The following is an 18,494-nucleotide window of genomic DNA, read 5'->3' on the forward strand; positions in this document are numbered from 1 at the left end:
GCCCTGGTGGTGGATCCATAAGGTGGTGTCGCTAGACTACACAGGGCGCGATAGAGTAGTTTAGAACTTAGAACTTAGAAGTTGGGGTGGGGACGCTGGGATTATTGCCGGCAGTTGTGTGGGCGATGATCACTGATGTTGGTTTTGTGAAGACTTCTTCACCATCACGCGACCGTCCTGAGTCCCACCCCAATAAGTTCGATGGAGCAGGTTAACCCTAGTTTGATCCTGTTTTAAACATAAGGCACAAAGTGCCCAGCTTTAAATTAATAAAGCCCAAACGGCTGATGATACAAGAGTGCTGAGAACAGCTTACAACATCCAAAACTACAGCAAACACAAACACAAGAAACCCAGCTGAAGTCCTCGATGTCCTCAAGCGAGAACGAAGCACCCGTGAGCAACAAAGGTGAAGCGAGGTAGAAGCATCGAAAGCGAAGCAGCGGAGACCCGCTTGCCCCCTGATCTATCTGTCGTCTGTCAGTACTCCTCCATTGCCGGAGAGGGTCCCTACCCCCTCGTCCTGGCTCGAAAGGACGCCGAACCGCCGGCAATGGAAACACTCCCCTTGAGCAGAGCACAAAGCAGGAACCAAGCCTAAACCTAGGGCAAGAACAGAGCCCCAATACTCGCAGCCCGAGCTCACCTAGCGAAGCCATGCCGCCCGCCAAGGGTTCACCCACGCAGAGCCGAAGCCGCAGACTTGGTCGTTGATGTAGAAGAGCAGTGTCGCGGAGCAACACCGCCACCACCCAACTGCACGAAGGCAGCAACCGCACACCCCGAAAGGTCCCAAAAGCAGCGCCTCCAAGGAGGACACGACGCTCATGGCGCCGCCGCCGCCCAACAAAGTTAGGGTTTTCACCCCGGGAGCGCAACAGGGGTGGGGTGAAGGGAAGGGAGTACCTCGACGACGCCACCAAGGAGGAAAGCGGCGCCACTCGGGCGTCGCCGCCGTCGCAGCCGAGACCGGCACAGGGATTTCTCCCGGACTCAACTTCCAGCCACCAGCACCACCTCCAGCCATGGAACCGGCGGCACAAGGCCCACGAGTTCCAGATCCAGCGTGGTGGGAAGCGCCTAAGAGCAGTTGAGAGGATACTTCAGATCTGGCACCTAGCCACCGGAGCAGCCCCGCGCCACGACCGCCGTCCGCCAGAACCTCGCCGCCCACGCGGCCGAGATGCCGGACCGCATCCGCGCCCACCGCTCGCCGTCGAAGCCGGTGGCGCCTCACCGAGCAAGGCCGCCGCCTTGCAGTCCCGAGCCCCCACCGAGGGAGCCGCTGGACCAGCTCTGCCGCGCCATCCGCCGAGCCAGAGGCCGGCCGTTGGAGAGGAGAGCCCGTCGCGCCGCCTCCAAGGTCATGGCGAGCCCGCCGCGGAGATCCTCCACCTAGCCACCGCGGGGGGAGCCGAGAGCTCAGATCCCCACCGCCCCCTTCACCGGCGTTGCGGGCTTAGCCCGGCAGCGCCTCTGGGAGCGGCGGAGACGGGAGAGGGGAGGGGAGGGGGGCGGCGGCGGCGCGCTTTAGGGTTTCGCCTCCCCGGTCGCCAGGAGGGGGCGACGCGAGGAGGAGAACCGGTTTTCTTTTTTCCTACGATGCGATCTCTGGTTTGATCCTGTTTGTATCAATTCCGTGCTATTTCTATTCATTAACTGGGCACCTTCTTAATCTGTCAAAAAAGACAACACTTTGGCCTCTCTTTTTCTAAATACTTGACTGTACTTGATTCACCGCCGGATGTCGTTGCGCAGATGTTGCCTGAAATCCATGATTGCTTAATTTACAAAGGAAATCTGTTTTTTAAGAGACAAGACAGACATTTACACCTCATTGTTCACAACCCAAAGAACATCATCGCTGGTGTACATACAGACATGTTTTTGGTATGGCGGGAGAGGAGCAACCGCTGGTAGCACACCAAATCGAAAAGTAACCATACTACCTAGAACTTGTCTATGGTAACGCCATCCCTGACAACCTCGTAGGCGTCGCGATTCCGGGTCTTATTCAGGCCGGCGGAGAAGTGCACCTTGGCGTCCTCCGTCCTGACGGCCGTCACCTTGGTCCAGATCAGGATCTTGGTCTTGATGCCCTCCACCTCCGACAGCTTCCCCTTGTCGAGGTGGCCAGTTACGCAGGTGAAGAACCGAAGCACCGACGAGTCCTTGTACCCGACCTCGCACGCCGACGCGATGTGCACCGTGAGCTTCTTCGTCTCCTCGTCGAACTCGTAGTTGGTCGCGTCCTGCGGGAAGAGGCCCACTGGGAGGTCATATTCCTTGAGGAATTCAGGCAATGGTTTCTGCATCTTCCCTGAAACCAAGTGGTGTCATCAGATGGGTACAGCGATGAAGCAAAAGAATGCAATTTCCTTTCCCTTAAGTTGTCAAGGTATTTTGGTGTTAGTCCAATAAGTTAGAAAGTTGGAATTTATTCATAATTACCACTGGAAAGTGGAAACAGCCATTTCTAGTAGTAGAACATTTGTGTCCCACGTCTATCTAAATTGGAAAATGTGTTTACGAAGAACATCATAGCTAACCAAAAAACAAGTCCTTCCTTTTCATTAGAAAAACAAAGCACCATTCTGTAGTTTTTCTACTGAAATCAGCAAAGCTAGCCCTTGACTACCATACCTTTGATTTTGTTGACCATCCATTTGGCTCCATCTCCAATGCTGCTTGAGATTGCCTTGAGTCAAAACAGTACAAGATCGACAGAGTCAGCACACAAGAAAAAGGAATTCCTGTTGCTGGCATTATAGAAGCATGGTTTGCACAACTGCCACAGCATTCTATGCATAATACAGTGTATATATTATGCCACACTGTTTCGCACAAATACATCCATAACAAGAAATTTCAAAACAACACAATAAAATGCTATAACAAGCAGAATCCATGGAAAAACACAGAGAACCCCATTTATAAAAATGCAGACAACCCACCAGTCTTCCTTCATTGTGAATAATGTTGCACTCTGATTCTGGTTTCATTTCTAACTATGGCACAACCTCAACCAACGTGCTACTATATCTCTCTCTTGTTGCAGCTACCACTGGAAAGTTGTAAACTCTCCAACCCATGTGTTCACTTGTCTCAAGATCACAATTGGTGGCACATATCACCGGACAACTAAATTTACTAATGGTGCGTAAAATTTGTTGTGTAAATATCCATCTTGCACATAGTTCACCGAATCAATCGTGCTTTCTGCAATTAATCATCCACTTACTTACGTACACAGTTCACTGAATCTACCCACCAGTACAAAGGCGCGCTCTGCGGTTTCAGATGATACAATACCAACGCCCGCCTCCTCGTTGCCGCCTGCCAAGGCCGGGGTGATACATGGGGCTACTTCACCTACTACCCTTGTATCGATGGCTCCTACTTCACCAGCTGGTTCTCCGCCGCGCTCGCCCACTTCTTCGCCAGCCTCCTTGCAGCAGCCTTCACCCACGGTCCCTCCTCCAGTCGTTCAGCCGACGGTGAGGAGGAGTGGGAGGTATGCTCTTTCGGAGGATGGGGCGGGGGCGACGGATGAGGACGTCATGCAGAGAGCCATGCGACGCAAGGCGGAGATGAACCTTGACACGGCAGGTATTAAACAACCGTCTAAGTCTTTTGTTTCTTTTTCAGATACTCGTATTTCTTCTAATTTGAGTAGCCTAGGGGTTTCCTTGGGTAGTCGGTCTGAGGAGATTTCTGTTTCGGCTAATGTGTTGAGACAAACGGAGCTTGACCGTTTAACGGTTGCTCCGAATGTCTCCACTGGGCCTGAAACGACAATTATAGACGATGATGAAGATGATGACATCCTAGATGGTCAAATTCTCTCGGCTATTATTGGCAACATTTCAGAAGTTGATTTAGAACACGCGGAGCTTAGTTCTGATTTACAAGCGTCCGAACGTGGTTCTCGATCATCGGCTGGAAAGAAATCTCGTAGGTATGGCAAGAACTCTAAATCTAAAATAGTTTCTCGATGAATGGCATGTTCCGGAATAGCAGAGGTCTTCGTGACTTGGCTAAGCATTCCCACATTGCTGATGGTTGTAGAGATTATGATTTAGATTTTATTGCTATATCAGAGACGGGTAGGCGAAATTTCTCTCAAAGTTTTCTCGACCGTTTGTCAGGCGGGATTAACTTTCAGTGGTTTTCTCGCCCGCCCCGTGGTAGATCGGGGGGCATTTTACTTGGCGTCCGCATAGACACCATGACCGTCTTGGCTAGTTCTGATGGAGAGTACCACATTAAGCTCGACATTCAGAATAAAGCAGATGGGTTCATGTGGAGTCTGGTTGCTGTGTATGATGCCGCCCAGGAAGTGTTTAAGGCTGACTTTTTACGTGAGTTGGTAAACCTTACAAAGGATAATCCTTATCCGATTTTAATCGGAGGCGATTTTAATTTGTTGAGGTTTCCTCATGAGAAAAGTAGAGGCCGCTTTGATGGCCATTGGCCTTTCTTGTTCAACGCTGTCATCGATAGCCTTGATTTAAGAGAGGTGTTTATGTCTGGTCGACAGTTTACTTGGGCAAACAGCTTGCCTGAGCCTACATACGAGAAACTAGATCGCGTGTTGATGGATACCGAATGGGAAAATAAATACCCTATGGTGGCAGTCCGTGCACTAGAACGTATTGAAAAACTGTCTGACCACGCTCCCATCCTTCTAACCACTGGGAATCCCAGACCCGTTTGTAAACGGCCGTTCAAATTTGAACTTGGCTGGTTATATCGAGAGGGATTTCACGATATGGTTAAAAGGGTTTGGGACAGACCGGTCGGGGGGAGCACGCCTATTTTGAGATGGAATAATAAAATGCGGTCATTGCGCAAACATCTCTCTGGTTGGGCTGCCCATACGGCTGGTATTCTTAAAAAAGAAAAGACTCGCTTATCAAATGTGATTGATGAGCTTGAGGCTGTTGCGGAGATTAGACCACTGTCTACACATGAGATTGAGCTTAAAAATCAATCCAATGAATAGATGGCGAGTCTTCTTCGCGAAGAGGAACTCAAATGGTATCAACGTTCCAAAGCTCAATTCATCTTGGAAGGAGACTCAAATACGCGGTATTTCCATGGCTTAGCCAATGGGATTGAAGGCCATGAGCAACTCAAGTCTTACATTACTAATTATTATAAGGGTCTGTTTGGTCCTCCGGAGGAAAGTACTTTCTCTCTTAACGAGGATTTAACGGATGATATACCCCAAGTTTCTATGGAAGAAAACGGCTTGCTAACCGCACCTTATACTGAGGAAGAGGTTAAGAAGGAAGTTTTCCAAATGGAATGCAACAAAGCACCGGGTCCAGATGGTTTTCCAGCAGAGTTTTATCAAACCTTCTGGGATACGATTAAATCGGACCTTCTAGATTTGTTCAGTGATTTACACATTGGACAACTAGAATTATTTCGTCTAAATTTTGGTGAAGTTATCTTGTTACCGAAAATTAATGAGGCAGAAAGGATCCAACAATATAGACCCATTTGCCTATTAAATGTAAGTTTCAAGATTTTCACGAAAGTGGCCACCATTAGACTTAATACGGTTGCGGATCATGTTGTTTTACCATCGCAGACAGCCTTTATGCAAGGACGTAATATCCTTGATGGAGTGGCGGTTTTGCATGAGACGGTACATGAGATGCATTCTAAGAAATTAAATGGGGTTATTTTAAAACTTGATTTTGAGAAGGCGTATGATAAAGTTAAATGGTCTTTCCTTCAACAGACACTCAGGATGAAAGGCTTTTCGCCTGAGTGGCGAGCTCTAATAAATGATTTCGTGTATGGAGGTAGTGTTGCAATCCGGGTTAATGATGACACCGGACACTATTTCCAAACACGTAAAGGGTTACGCCAAGGGGATCCGCTATCACCGATGTTGTTTAACATCGTAGCGGATATGTTGGCTGTACTCATAGAGAGGGCCAAGTCTGATGGTCAGATTGAAGGTGTGATTCCACATCTGGTTGATGGTGGCTTATCTATCCTTCAATACGCTGATGATACAATTCTATTTATGGATCACGATCTTGAAAAAGCTCAAAATCTGAAATTAATTTTAGCAGCTTTTGAGCAATTATCAGGATTGAAAATTAACTTCCATAAAAGTGAATTGTTCTGCTTCGGTGATGCCCAAGACGATGTAGCTCTGTATACAGAGTTATTTGGTTGTGGGCAAGGCCAATTTCCGATTCGTTATTTGGGTATTCCGATTCACTATCGGAGGCTTACAATTGCGGAATGGAAATTAGTGGAAGAAAGATTACAAAAACGCCTCAGTAGTTGGAAAGGTAAATTGTTGTCCCTGGGTGGAAGATTGGTACTCATTAATTCGGTACTAACAAATATGGTACTGTATATGTTATCATTCTTCATCCTACCGAAAGGAATTCTGCATAAACTCGATTATTATCGATCTAGATTCTTTTGGCAAGGGGACAACGAGAAAAAGAAATATTGACTGATTAAATGGAGTATAGTTTGTAGTCCCAAAGATCAAGGAGGGCTTGGAGTTCATGACCTGGAGGTCAAGAATTCAGCTCTACTGGGTAAATGGCTCTTTAAGCTACTTACCGAGGATGGGATTTGGCAAACTATACTTCGGAGAAAGTATATCGGCTCGAAGACATTATCTCAAGTGGTTTGGAAACCTGGAGATTCACACTTCTGGGCTGGTCTTATGGCGACAAAAAATGTCTTTTTTCGACATGGGACTTTCTCCATTAGGAACGGAGCACAGATACGGTTCTGGGAAGATGCTTGGCTCGACAATGCACCCTTAAGTGAACAGTATCCCGCTTTGTATAGAATTGCGCGTCGCCAAGGTGATACCATTGCAACTGTAACTGCTACTTCACCCCCGAATGTGACGTTCAGACGGGTTTTACTTGGACAAAGGCTAGTGGCATGGAACAATCTAATTCAGCGGCTTGGAGATATTCATTTATCGCCAGAGCCAGATGAATTTCGATGGAATCTCCATGTAGATGGTACTTTTTCTGTAAAATCTTTATACAATGCGATCCTGCTTTCTGATTTACCAGTTGATAATAATAAAAAAAATTGGAAGATGAAGATACCATTAAAAATTAAAATTTTTGGATGGTATCTTCGTCGCGAGGTTATTCTCACAAAAGACAATCTTGTTAAGCGGAATTGGCACGGAAGCACACGATGTGTTTTTTGTCATCATGATGAAACCATCAAACATTTATTCTTCCAGTGCCAGTTTGCGATATCTATATGGTCAGTCATCCAAGTAGCGTCTACCTTGTATCCTCCGACTAGTGTCGCTAATGTCTTTGGCAATTGGCTTCATGGTATCGACTCAAGGTTTAAATTGCTTCTTAGGATGGGGGCGCTAGCAGTTATCTGGGCGCTCTGACTATGTAGAAATGACAAGATCTTTAATGGCAAAAATTGCTCTTTGTTGCAGGTCATCTACTGATGCACAGGTATTCTCCGTTCGTGGTTACCTCTTCAGCGTGTGGAGAACCGAGACCTATTTACGGAGGTCTGTACACGGTTGGAGGATACGGCGAGGGATACTTTTTTCCTACATGGGTGGCAGCATAGTCTACGGATAGTAGCTCCACCTACATCTTAGGCGTCATATGATTTATCGTCCCGATATGTATCTCGCCTAGTTTTGTTTTATGTAACTTTGATCACTTGAGACAACAAACGGCTGTGTGCATCCTGGTTATGCAGAGGCTGGATGTAATTGCTTCTTGAAGTAATAAAGCATCCTTTATCGAAAAAAAGATGATACAATACCGGCCGGCATGACCGCCTTGTAGAACTCGCAAGTAACAATCATCTATATGATCCACGTCATCTTGCTAGATACCCTCACCTTCGACAATAGCAAGAGAATGCACAACAGCAAAAGGTAGCTGCAGGACAGCTTGGCATTAGTTCCACCGGATAGACCTCAAGAACAATCAGAGCTTGGCCATTGGGAGCGAACAAGACATTATGATGCATGCAGGTTTAGAATGGATGGACAACCGAAAATCGGCCGCTCGGCGATCAATCTATCGCGCGGGGAATCCGATCACATGCGGAAGCAGAAGCGATTCCGAATCTAGGAAAACAGGAGGAAGGGGGTGGGCTCACATTGAGGTCTTCGCCGACGTTGTTCATCTCCTTGCCGGCGTTCTGGCTGAACCAGAGCCCGCCCACCTTCCCCATTATCTGATCCATGATCCCTCCTCCCGCCAAGTCTCCCTCAGCCTGAAAATCCCGAACCTCCTAGGTGGAGGGATCAGCGCGCTGATCCTGCTGCCCCGGCCAGAAATCGCCTTTTCTCCGGTCAGAAATGTCTGGAAATCGATTCTCTCTGGATCCAAAAGAAATTGGGGAGAATGTGGTCTTCCGCCTTTGGTTTCGTCGTTGTTGGTCAATTTTAGAGCGAAGGAGGCGAGGCTCCTCCCGGCTGGAAACACCGATGCTGACTAGGCTTTGAACAGAATACCAGTACGTTGCTTTCGGTGGCTGGGCTGGGCTGGGCTGGCTCTGTAGGCCTCCGGTATTCATGAACGGCCCGTCATCCTTCAGAATGCAAACATACGGACCAGGTCGGCGCACACCAAGTGCCGCACACCCCGCCTGTTAGCCCATTTCAGGTTTTTTCCGTTCGTTTTTTGTTTCTGTTTTTTCAGTTATTTTAGATTCAAAAAATATTAAGACTTAAAAATGTTAAGTTAGAAAAATGTTTAAATTCGAAAAATATCCAAATTCGAAAAAATAAGATTCTGAAAAAGGTCAACATTGAAACTATTACATTCAAAGAGTCCAAATTTTGAAAATTGTTCACATTTGAAAAATGGTTAAATAAAAATGGTTTCGAACTTATTTTAGATTTTAAAATATTCAAATTTGAGAAATATTAAAATTTGAAAATGGCCTCAGATTCAAAAAATGTTACACTTTCAACACACACGAAAAAAGATTACGTAACAACATAAAAGAAAAAGGGAAAAACGAAAAAGGTAAAGAAAAAAAGGGGCACTAGACAAGTCCAACATCCCTGCCTCAAGTGTGCGAGGCGTGGTCCGTGCCGACCAGGTCGGTATACAGGCATCCTACAGGGGGATGACCCCAGGTACACCAAACTTGGTGATTAGATGGATCCAATCCAAGATGTAATATATAAGTCTGGGGAGGAATTGATATAGAAAGGGAAAATCCTATACGGCCCGGTCAAATTTCGATCATATTGATTTCTAGCCTCAAAACTGACTTTGGGCTTACAAACTGACATAGGTCCAAAGTTGGCCCAAACTGGCTTCACAAAAAACCGGATTATCCCAGTCAAATCGGTTGCAGGCCCCACCTGGGCCGAATTAACCCGCGTCCCTCCTGGGCCAAATTTTGCCACACGCGGCCTGCTCTAGATCTCGCCTAGGCCGGCTCCAGCTCCCGGCCTGCTCCTCAACCCGCATGGGCCGAGTCCGAATTCCCCCGGCCCATGCCAGCTTCACCCCGGCCGGATCCTGGCTCCCGCCCGCATGGGCGAAATCTAGCTTCACCCGACCCACTTTGGGTTCAACCAATGTTGAGAAAATCGCTTATCAGGTTCAACTCGGTCAGCTGACGATTAGCAATTAATAGGCAAATCGAACGATTAATCGGGCGATAAATGAGTTAATCGGACGATAAATGAATTTATCGGCTAATCGGTGACCACTGAATAGGGATTAATCGGGCGATTAATCGTTGAATCGGACGATTTTTTGAACAGTGGGTTCACCCAAACCGGGCCGACTTCACCGACTACGGCTTCACCCGGCGCACTCCGGGTTCACCATCGGCCCGCGTCGGCTTCGCCCGTCCTGGGCCGCCGCCAGGTTCGCCACGGCCTGACATGGGTATACCATATCGGGTCCGAAGCATTGCTATCCCTGGTACAAAGCCCATGAAGGAGTAGAGGAAAGTGTAATATCCCAGGATTTGGGGTTACAAAAATAGAGGAAACAGATGTGTGCATTGCATTCATGCATAGAAAATCCGGAGAATTTTCGCGCTTTCAAGTAAAACATGTCACAGTAACTGAAGTTTCACTTGACTTGGTGGAATTGAAGTAGCTCATCAAGTCAAGTGCTATAAACCTCAATGTGACCTTTGCTAAAACCTTATTTTGGGTAGAGGTGATTTGATCTAAGGGGTTAGATCAAATGGAATTAAAACCAACACAAGCTTATCATTAAACCCTAGAGATGGGAGAGGCCTATAATCATCAGATAGATAAGAATCAAACTCTAAATTATTAACACTTAAAAGTTAAGAAATTATCTTTGTGTTAAACCTAGTTCAATTCTAAACTTATTACCAAATATGGTAAAACCTAGGGTCTAAAATGCATAAAAGCCACATATTATTATTTAAATCATAACTTATTAAATATCTGAAATATCACAAAACTAAATTCGTTTACATTACGAATTATAGTTCAAACTATTTGAATAAAATTAACTATGAGTATTTTGAAACTCATATGATCATGCCTTGGTGAAATCAAACATCACCATTCAAAATTGGGTATAATCCTTACCTTTGGCATTTTGATTCCAATTATAATATAAATACAATCACATATGATATAGTGAATCACCACAAGCATAAAATCATTCAGAATGTATTTAAAAACAAAAGCCACTTGTCTATCCAAAAACAAATCACATGAGAGGACAATACCCATGCCACATAGGATGAAAATATCTACATAGCTTGAATCCTAAGCTATGCCACCTCATGCTTAAAGGATTGATATGGATGAGAGCATGACAACCAAGCACCTTACTCATCAAATCGAAACAAGAGTCACCCACCTATGTGTCATCATATTAGAGCATGTCCAAGCCTATAAAAGGAACCCTATACCTCATCCATTTCATCGTCTTGTACCATGATACAAGCAAACCAAAAAGTTGGGCCACTCCATGCTTTAGATAGGACCAAGATGAAGCAGCTAGGAGGTGGAGGCATACCACAAGAAGCAGGTTTATCAGATTTCCTGAAGAACAAGCTACAGAAGATAGCAAGGTAGAATTCTTAGGCAGACCACATATTTAGATAATCACATCATCATTCCTTGAGTAGAACCATAGATTATAATCTAATTCCTTGTGGAGTGAGAGGGGTAATTGGTATAACCATATCCAAACACTTCTAGTGATACTTTAGGAAGTCCATACCATCCATGATCATCATTATTGGGTAATGATCATAAACCTTAAGAACTTGAAGTAGAAGCCATTAAGAATAAGTTGATCATGTCTAATACATGATCATGCTTCAGAGATATGTGAGGATAAGTTAAATTCTAATATGATAAGCAGACATCAACCCTCACATAAAATCATAGGGAGACTACTAGCAACCCTAAACCATTTCCAATATTTTAATTAGAGAAACAATTAAATAGTAACAACCCTTTGTATAGTTCAGCCTCTATATCAACCTAAGTGATCCTTGATAGAACCATCCTATGAGTGGTGGGAGAGACTAAACCTAGCTAATTCATTATGGTGTCAATTCATACCTGTAGCGTAGGCCTATACCTCAACCCTAGTTTGTGCATCACTTAGGTGATCACAATTAAAAGCTAGGCCACATTTGAGTTTCAACTCATGTGTCAATAGGTAAATAAGAATATAACCCTAGAATTGCACTCTAATTAAATCGTATGTTTAATTATGGAACATAAGAACCTAGTGCTAAATCCGATAATTAAAACCCATGTGTGGTGATCAACCACTCATCCTTGTAACCAAGACCAAACCATGAGATGAAAACAATACCCACCCTAGATATTTTCAAAGATAATGATAAGTGTCAACCTTAAAAAGGGGTTATAATAGAACTTATAAGACCCTAATAAATTGGTGCTCACATAAAATCATATGTAAGTAATCAACTTATCAAATAAGAAACCAAGTCCTAATAACAATCATTGAAATACTTTGAGCTGAAATTATCAACTCTAATAATTTAAAATAGATTTGATTCTACAAGAAAAAGGAAATCAAAATGAATATATAAAATCATGCCTAATTGAAAACTTCCATAAAGCTTAAATATATTAAATATTTTTTTAGAACAAAAAAATCATGTAATTACCATTGCTATTAAGTCCCAATTAAAATAGGTAAAAACATCAGCAAATAGAATTGAATTCAAAATTAGAATTCGAAGATGAAATTAAAAACATAAAAATAAAACAGAAAATAGAAAAGAGGGAGAAGAGGCTTACCGGACCTTACTTGGCCATGCAACCCATGGAGCAGCCCAACACTGGCCCAAGCCTCAGCCCAGGACCAGCCCAGCATACCGATTCATGGGGGGTGTCGTCTTCTTTCTCCTTCCCCGCATGGAAGACATCGAGACGCCGTGACCAACTTCGCTGGCCACATCCTCGTCGCCGATAAGGACGAGCCACGGACACCAATTCCATTCCAAAACCCTAGGCTAATCACTATGAATCCGTCGACATAGTTTGCACCACGATTCATGCACATTGCACACACCGACTTCACCGTGGCATCTGCGTCGTCTCCGATGACGTGGTGTCGATGCCGACCATGCTGTGAACTATAAAGTCGCCCAGAGCTCCACCGTAGAACCCTAATTCATCTCCGCCAAGCCTCGCCCTCTCATTCACTCTACCTCTCGATTTCGTCTGGTGACTGTCGCCAGCGTCGGAGAAGAACCCGAAGATTGGAGCCATCCCAGCGACCGAGAGGAGATCGAGGAGGTGCGCCTCGACTAGTATGTCAACCTGGCGGAGCAGAGCATCCAGGGGAGCTAGGAGGAGGGCTAATCTCGAAGTTCCCTTTTGCTCAGGTACGCCGACAATCTTGAAATCGCAGTCGTCTCCGACCACCACAACCTCCAGCGACCACACCATCAACACCACTGTGAGCTTGCGCCTCTTTGGAACCTTGAATCACGCTATTTCATCAACCGTAGCTCTAGATAGCCATTTGGCCGGAATTGCTCCGCCGCGGGCTTGTTTTCCGGCGATGCTATGCTCCGGTGATCCATTCTGAAAACCACCACCACCACGGTACTCAGCGTGTCGAGGGGGTTCGATAGAGTCTAGCCGCGCGTCCTGGGGTGCCATAAATTGGCGGCGCCGTCGTGCGCTAACCGTCAGCAGTCATTGACCGGCGAGGCCGACGTGGCTATAGGACCCACTCGTAGCTTTGACCAGTCTTCATCTGTGTGGCAGCTGAGGTGGACACGACCCCACTGGTCAGCTACTAGGGTTAAGTTTATACCGGGTAGCTTTAGTTTTTACTTTTAAATTTAAATCCAGAAAATATCTGCAACTTTGAATGAATATAGAAAATTCATTTTAACTCATAAAAATATAAATAAGATATCAAAATTCTTATAAAAGTAAACTCTATCCAATAAAAATATAATATGCAAATTTTATTTTAAATAAAAATTTAATTGTTTAAACTATATTATTTAAGTCTTTTCTTTTAATTCTAAATTTAATTAAAAGTCAATAATTAAGAAAAATTTCTAAAATGAATAAAAACCAGTATTAAAACTAATTTTTCTTTATCATTAACTTATTAAATCCTTATTATAGGGATTTAATCCCTAAATGACAGTTATTTTAATAATTAATCGTCTAAAAATAATGAAATACCAGATCCTTCCAAAGACTAAATCCTTCCAAAAAAATTGAGTCGTCTCTAAACTCTTTTCTTTGTCTCATTTCGAGCGAATTTACTTTTATCCCTTATTATGATCCAATTCTGTTGTTGAGACAATTGAAAATTGTGTTTACTTGTTCTGGAATCCTTTATCTTTGATTTGTGAAATCCTTGGGTTTAGACATTACTTCGGGAATTTCTATTCTTTTTTCTTTCAAAAGAGTAGCAACATACCCTCTTTTTCTTATTTCCTTCGATAAAGCATATCCCTCTTATATGTAATAATGTTACCTTATTTACCTTTATAGCTCCATAATTAGCAACTAAGTACTTGTTCTTGTTCCCATAAAATAATAGAAGCCATAGTACTTATAAGTTGGTATTTCATGTTCTCATCCAAATAAAACCAGATGATCAAGTAGGATCAACTGAGTGTAAATACTAGTTCATATTACCAAAGCCATCACCCTTAATTATCCTTATTTATCATCACACCATTGTGATAAACTCTAATAGAAACTATGCCCAATATTTTGCATTACATAATCATACTCCACTAAACCCTGCAAGTACTAGCGAATTATAAATCATCTTATTAAGGAACCTAATATTCCTTACTTAGTGGATTCAATTGCAAACCCTAGACACCATAAGCCCTAATTGAAATACTTATTATTATTTAAGTAATCTGTTCTTCAAAAGTTATTCTTTTGAAGTAAATAAAGAATCATCATCAACCCTGCCTAATAGGACCTATAGACAATAGCCAGCTATCACCAGCAAGATATACCAACCTTGATAGCAACCATGTATAATTAATTGCTTAAGATGTGCTTCACTAAATTCATATAAGTTCTAGATGCTGATGAATCCAACCTTGTTGGGATCCATCTAACCTTTACTCCAGAAACTAGTTTGGAACCCATAGTAAACCATAGAAGTCCACAAACCTAACTATCATACTTGTTATTTATTAAAGAACATGTTCTTCAAAAGTTATTCTTTTGAAGTATATGATAAGTAATCATTAACCATGCCATATAATACTAAAACCAACAACTGTTCATTACATGTTAGGATTATACCAAATCTTATTGTTGTGTGCTATTAACATTATTGTTGTGATGTATTGCACTACTTGTTTATAATACCAAGTAACCAACCCTTAATAAGAACCTTGTTTGTGAATCACTCTAAAAGTGCAACACACCCTAAACCAATCATACCAACTCACTAATACTAAATCATCGGGGTTAGGTCACGCTTAGAGCGATTGCATCTCATACTTATGCATTATTGCATCCTTGCCAATCTTTTAAACATCGTCCTTACCTGACGATGATGGTATTTCAGAATTTGGAGTTATTGCGTATAGAAGACCTTGCCTTCATAATCTTGCAGTCAAGAAAGGCAAGTTCATCGCTTGCTCATGTCACTTTGAGTATTTTTACCAAATTACTTGCAAAGTACTATACTTATAACTCTTGCATGAAAAGCAAAAATGCTAATTTCATAACTATGAATATGACTATGTGGTGGGCAATGGAACCATGGTATGAGTATAGTGGAGGTTCCATTTAAATGGGTTTGTATCCATCTAGGATTAACAACAAATGTCTTCCAGTGATTCTTGTGTCGTAATACCGTGTTAACCATAAGATCTGGAGTGGGACGGAGTAGTCAGTTGTATTTCTCCCTCTCGTACATCAACGGATGCGCTTACCGTAGCAGTTGTGTCTTGCGAGAACAACCGGAGGGTGGGGATCCCATTCTAATTCCCCACGGTAATGCGGTCTATGATGGGTTGCAACGACCGGCGAAGGTATCATGGTCGTAGAACCTGATAATACTCGAGGTCGGATGGTATCCAATGGATACGCTGATCGGCGAGGACCCAAGGTCAGAACTGCAACAAAGGGTCAGTGTGCGGGGTCGCGGAGAAATACAATGATTGGCTAGGACCTTATACCGGGCCTCACACCAAGGAAGTGTGGACGGAGCCTGCAACCCGGTTGGCATCAAGGTTAAGATCTCTTATGGGTAAAGCAACACACCTCTGCAGAGTGTAACAAATCGTGACCTGTCACTCCCTGTTCCGGGTTATGGAACTGCGAACGCGGCCGGAAAGGAACTCCACGAAGTTCTAGACACCCGGTGAAGGCTGACGGACATAACTCTTCAGAATAAAAGCAACCTTTTGAAGATTTTTTTTACAAAAACTTGCATTGCCTATGACTTTCTGGTCTATGGCCGTAGCTAGTGCATTAAACACCTCTTTCCTATAAGGAACTTGTTGAGTACGCTCGTACTCATCCCTCTTTAAATCCCCTGCTTAGATATGGAGGCATCGAAGGAGGATCTAAAGTGCAACTCGAAGGCCGAGGAGTCAACAACTACTTCAAGGGATAGGACCTTGTCAGAAGAGTCAAATACCACATCCAACAAGGAAAAAAACCTAGATTAGCAGTAGAAGGGAACTAGCTCCCAAAACCTAGCTCCTATTTAGCTAGAATCCAGTCATAGCCCCTATAGCTAGTCAAATTCTCCATAGATAGAGTTCGTGATAAGATTAGACTACGAGTCATTCTTCTGGAGTTTATTTGCAGTTTTACCTCATTGTAAAGTAGGAGGTTGTGTTGATCTTCTGTAAAGAGTAAGTGTTGTAATTCTATAGACATGCCTTGGACCCGCAAATGTTTCTGTTGTACCACTTTGAGGGATGTAATACTAGTGGAATGGTGTTTCATTGGTGTTGGTGTTATGTCAACGACTTGCATACTACACCATGCAGCGGTATGCTGGGTCACCACAGAAAGCCTAGAGAAAACCCAGAAGAACCCAAAGATATCAAGTTAAGAAAGTAAAGCCCATATCGGGTGAACCAACATACACTGTAACTCGACCTCATGGTGGACTCTGAGACCTAGCCCGCTATATAAGGGCTGGGAGGAGCCACCGAGAGGGGGCCGATTCAATTAGAGCAAACACCTTGTAATCATAGTTCCACATACTATAATATCGGCGCTTCGCCCTTGATAATAATACTCGTCGGGTACCTAAGTTTGGCTGACCATTTTGTTGATTCGCCAGTGTCCTCCTTCTTGAAACCCAAGTCCATCATCATGGGCATTGACGAAGTTAACCCTTTGTCATGGCCCACCTCCGTTCCCGCTCCGGCTCCGTCGGCCACGCCCGCTCCCAAGCCACCTCGCTCGACCCTAGGCCGGCTCCATGATGCTCCAGCTCCAACGTACGACCGGCACGCTTCCTCGACTCATATCAACCTCAACTCCTCGTGGCAGCACTCCCTCAACGTGATTCCCTTATGCCGGTCTTGGGACGCCCTTGGGTCAGACCGGCATACTTCCCTTTCTTCAGACCAAGGCCAGACAGAAGATAAGAACGATGACTCATTTGATGAAGTGGACAAGAAGATGAAGACAAGACCAAGGATATCAACAAGACGTGCGATGCATGCCCATCCCTCTAGTACATAGTACAATATCATCATGACGCATGAACAGTGTTGACAAGACCCCAGTAGTCGACTCATGAATAGTGTATAGTGCCTAGTGTCGAGGGTACTCCTAGTCAATGCCCTCCGATAGGGGCTTAGGGTTGACGGAATCCTGTAGGTTGACACGAGACATCGGTTCACAGACAAGCGGGGAGAGCAATTTACCCAGGTCCGGGGCCCTCGATGAGGTAAAACCCTTACGTCCTGCCTGTCTGTTCTTTGATTATGAGAATAATGGGTTACAATGGGGTGCCGAATAGTTCGGCTGAGATCTAGGCGAGATTGCTGTTGCTAGGGTTACCTAGCTCTAAGCTTTTCCTGGCTAAGATTGCTAAGATTGTTCGTGTCCCTTCGGCAACCCCTCTCCTGGCCTTTATATAGGAGGCCAGGTCTCAAGAGGTCTAACCGAATACGACTAGATTTACAGTAGTTTAGATCCAATCTTTCCTTGTTTGTTCGCTCCCTTGTCTTGCCCGTCAAGGGATCTTACGAATGCGCCGACCTAGTGGCCCATCTAGCCTTCGGGTGTCTTCATGGGCCTCCAGTTGGTCAATACAGGATAGGGCAACGTCGGTTACTCGAAGGGTAATGCCCACGTCAGTAGCCCCCGAGTGTCTAGCCGAAGATAATTCGGGTAGAGACTAATGCATGTCCTCTCATGATATTCTTCTCCTTCATTATTCTTATTCATCTTGATTATGCTCCATCTTCCTCTTATCGGGTGCGCGTCAGCGCTCCCGATGGGAGTAGCCCCCGAGTCTAGGTACGGATGTTTGCAATCCGTGCGTAGACTCAAGTTGTACTACTCGAATACTTTCCTCTGCCGAGTTTTTCGCAAGGCTTCATAGGTCATCCGATATATTTTCTTCACACAAAGGATAATGAGCAACGTGCCCAACTTTTGTTGGTTAACTGTCGATGGCAAAACAACGTTACTCTACACAGAATCAAGTCCCCGGGCATGATCCTGGAGTGCAAAAAACTTTTACTAGATGTACATCATGCGCTCCCGATGGGAATGTCTGGGTGTAATCACTTGAGTGCAGACTCAGTCCTTTTTCCTTCGACTGCTCACTCTGTCGAGTCTTCCTTTTTATCGGGTGCGCATCAGCGCTCCCGATGGGAGTAGCCCCCGAGTCCAGGTTCGGATGCTTGCAATCCGTGCGTGGACTCAAATCCTTCATCCGATGACTTTTTATATTTCCATCGAGTGCCTTTAATAATAATTTTTTTATATGACGTCACAGTTGTGGGCCAATTGATGGGATTTGACTTGA

General features: G+C 44.3%; 1 protein-coding gene across 1 annotated transcript; it reads right to left on the reverse strand.

Moving 5' to 3' along the window:
- Positions 1-1,761: 1,761 nt before the first annotated feature.
- Positions 1,762-8,453, reverse strand: LOC127342673 (uncharacterized protein At5g01610-like). The gene is made up of 3 exons (XM_051368664.1): positions 8,146-8,453; positions 2,644-2,698; positions 1,762-2,320 (listed from the first exon to the last, which is right to left on the reverse strand). The coding sequence occupies exons 1-3, from the start codon at positions 8,230-8,232 to the stop codon at positions 1,950-1,952; spliced, it is 513 nt and encodes a 170-aa protein (XP_051224624.1). The 5' UTR covers positions 8,233-8,453; the 3' UTR covers positions 1,762-1,949.
- Positions 8,454-18,494: the final 10,041 nt, after the last annotated feature.

Source organism: Lolium perenne, chromosome 3 (assembly GCF_019359855.2).
Source record: "Lolium perenne isolate Kyuss_39 chromosome 3, Kyuss_2.0, whole genome shotgun sequence".
NCBI lineage: Eukaryota > Viridiplantae > Streptophyta > Magnoliopsida > Poales > Poaceae > Lolium > Lolium perenne.

Excerpts from the sequence above, each read along its gene's own strand:
- LOC127342673 (XM_051368664.1), bottom strand. The coding sequence starts at position 8,232 with ATGGATCAGATAATGGGGAAGGTGGGCGGGCTCTGGTTCAGCCAGAAC. Across the intron at positions 2,699-8,145 it reads ACGTCGGCGAAGACCTCAAT|GCAATCTCAAGCAGCATTGG; the intron begins GTGAGCCCACCC and ends TTTTGACTCAAG. Across the intron at positions 2,321-2,643 it reads GATGGTCAACAAAATCAAAG|GGAAGATGCAGAAACCATTG; the intron begins GTATGGTAGTCA and ends ACTTGGTTTCAG.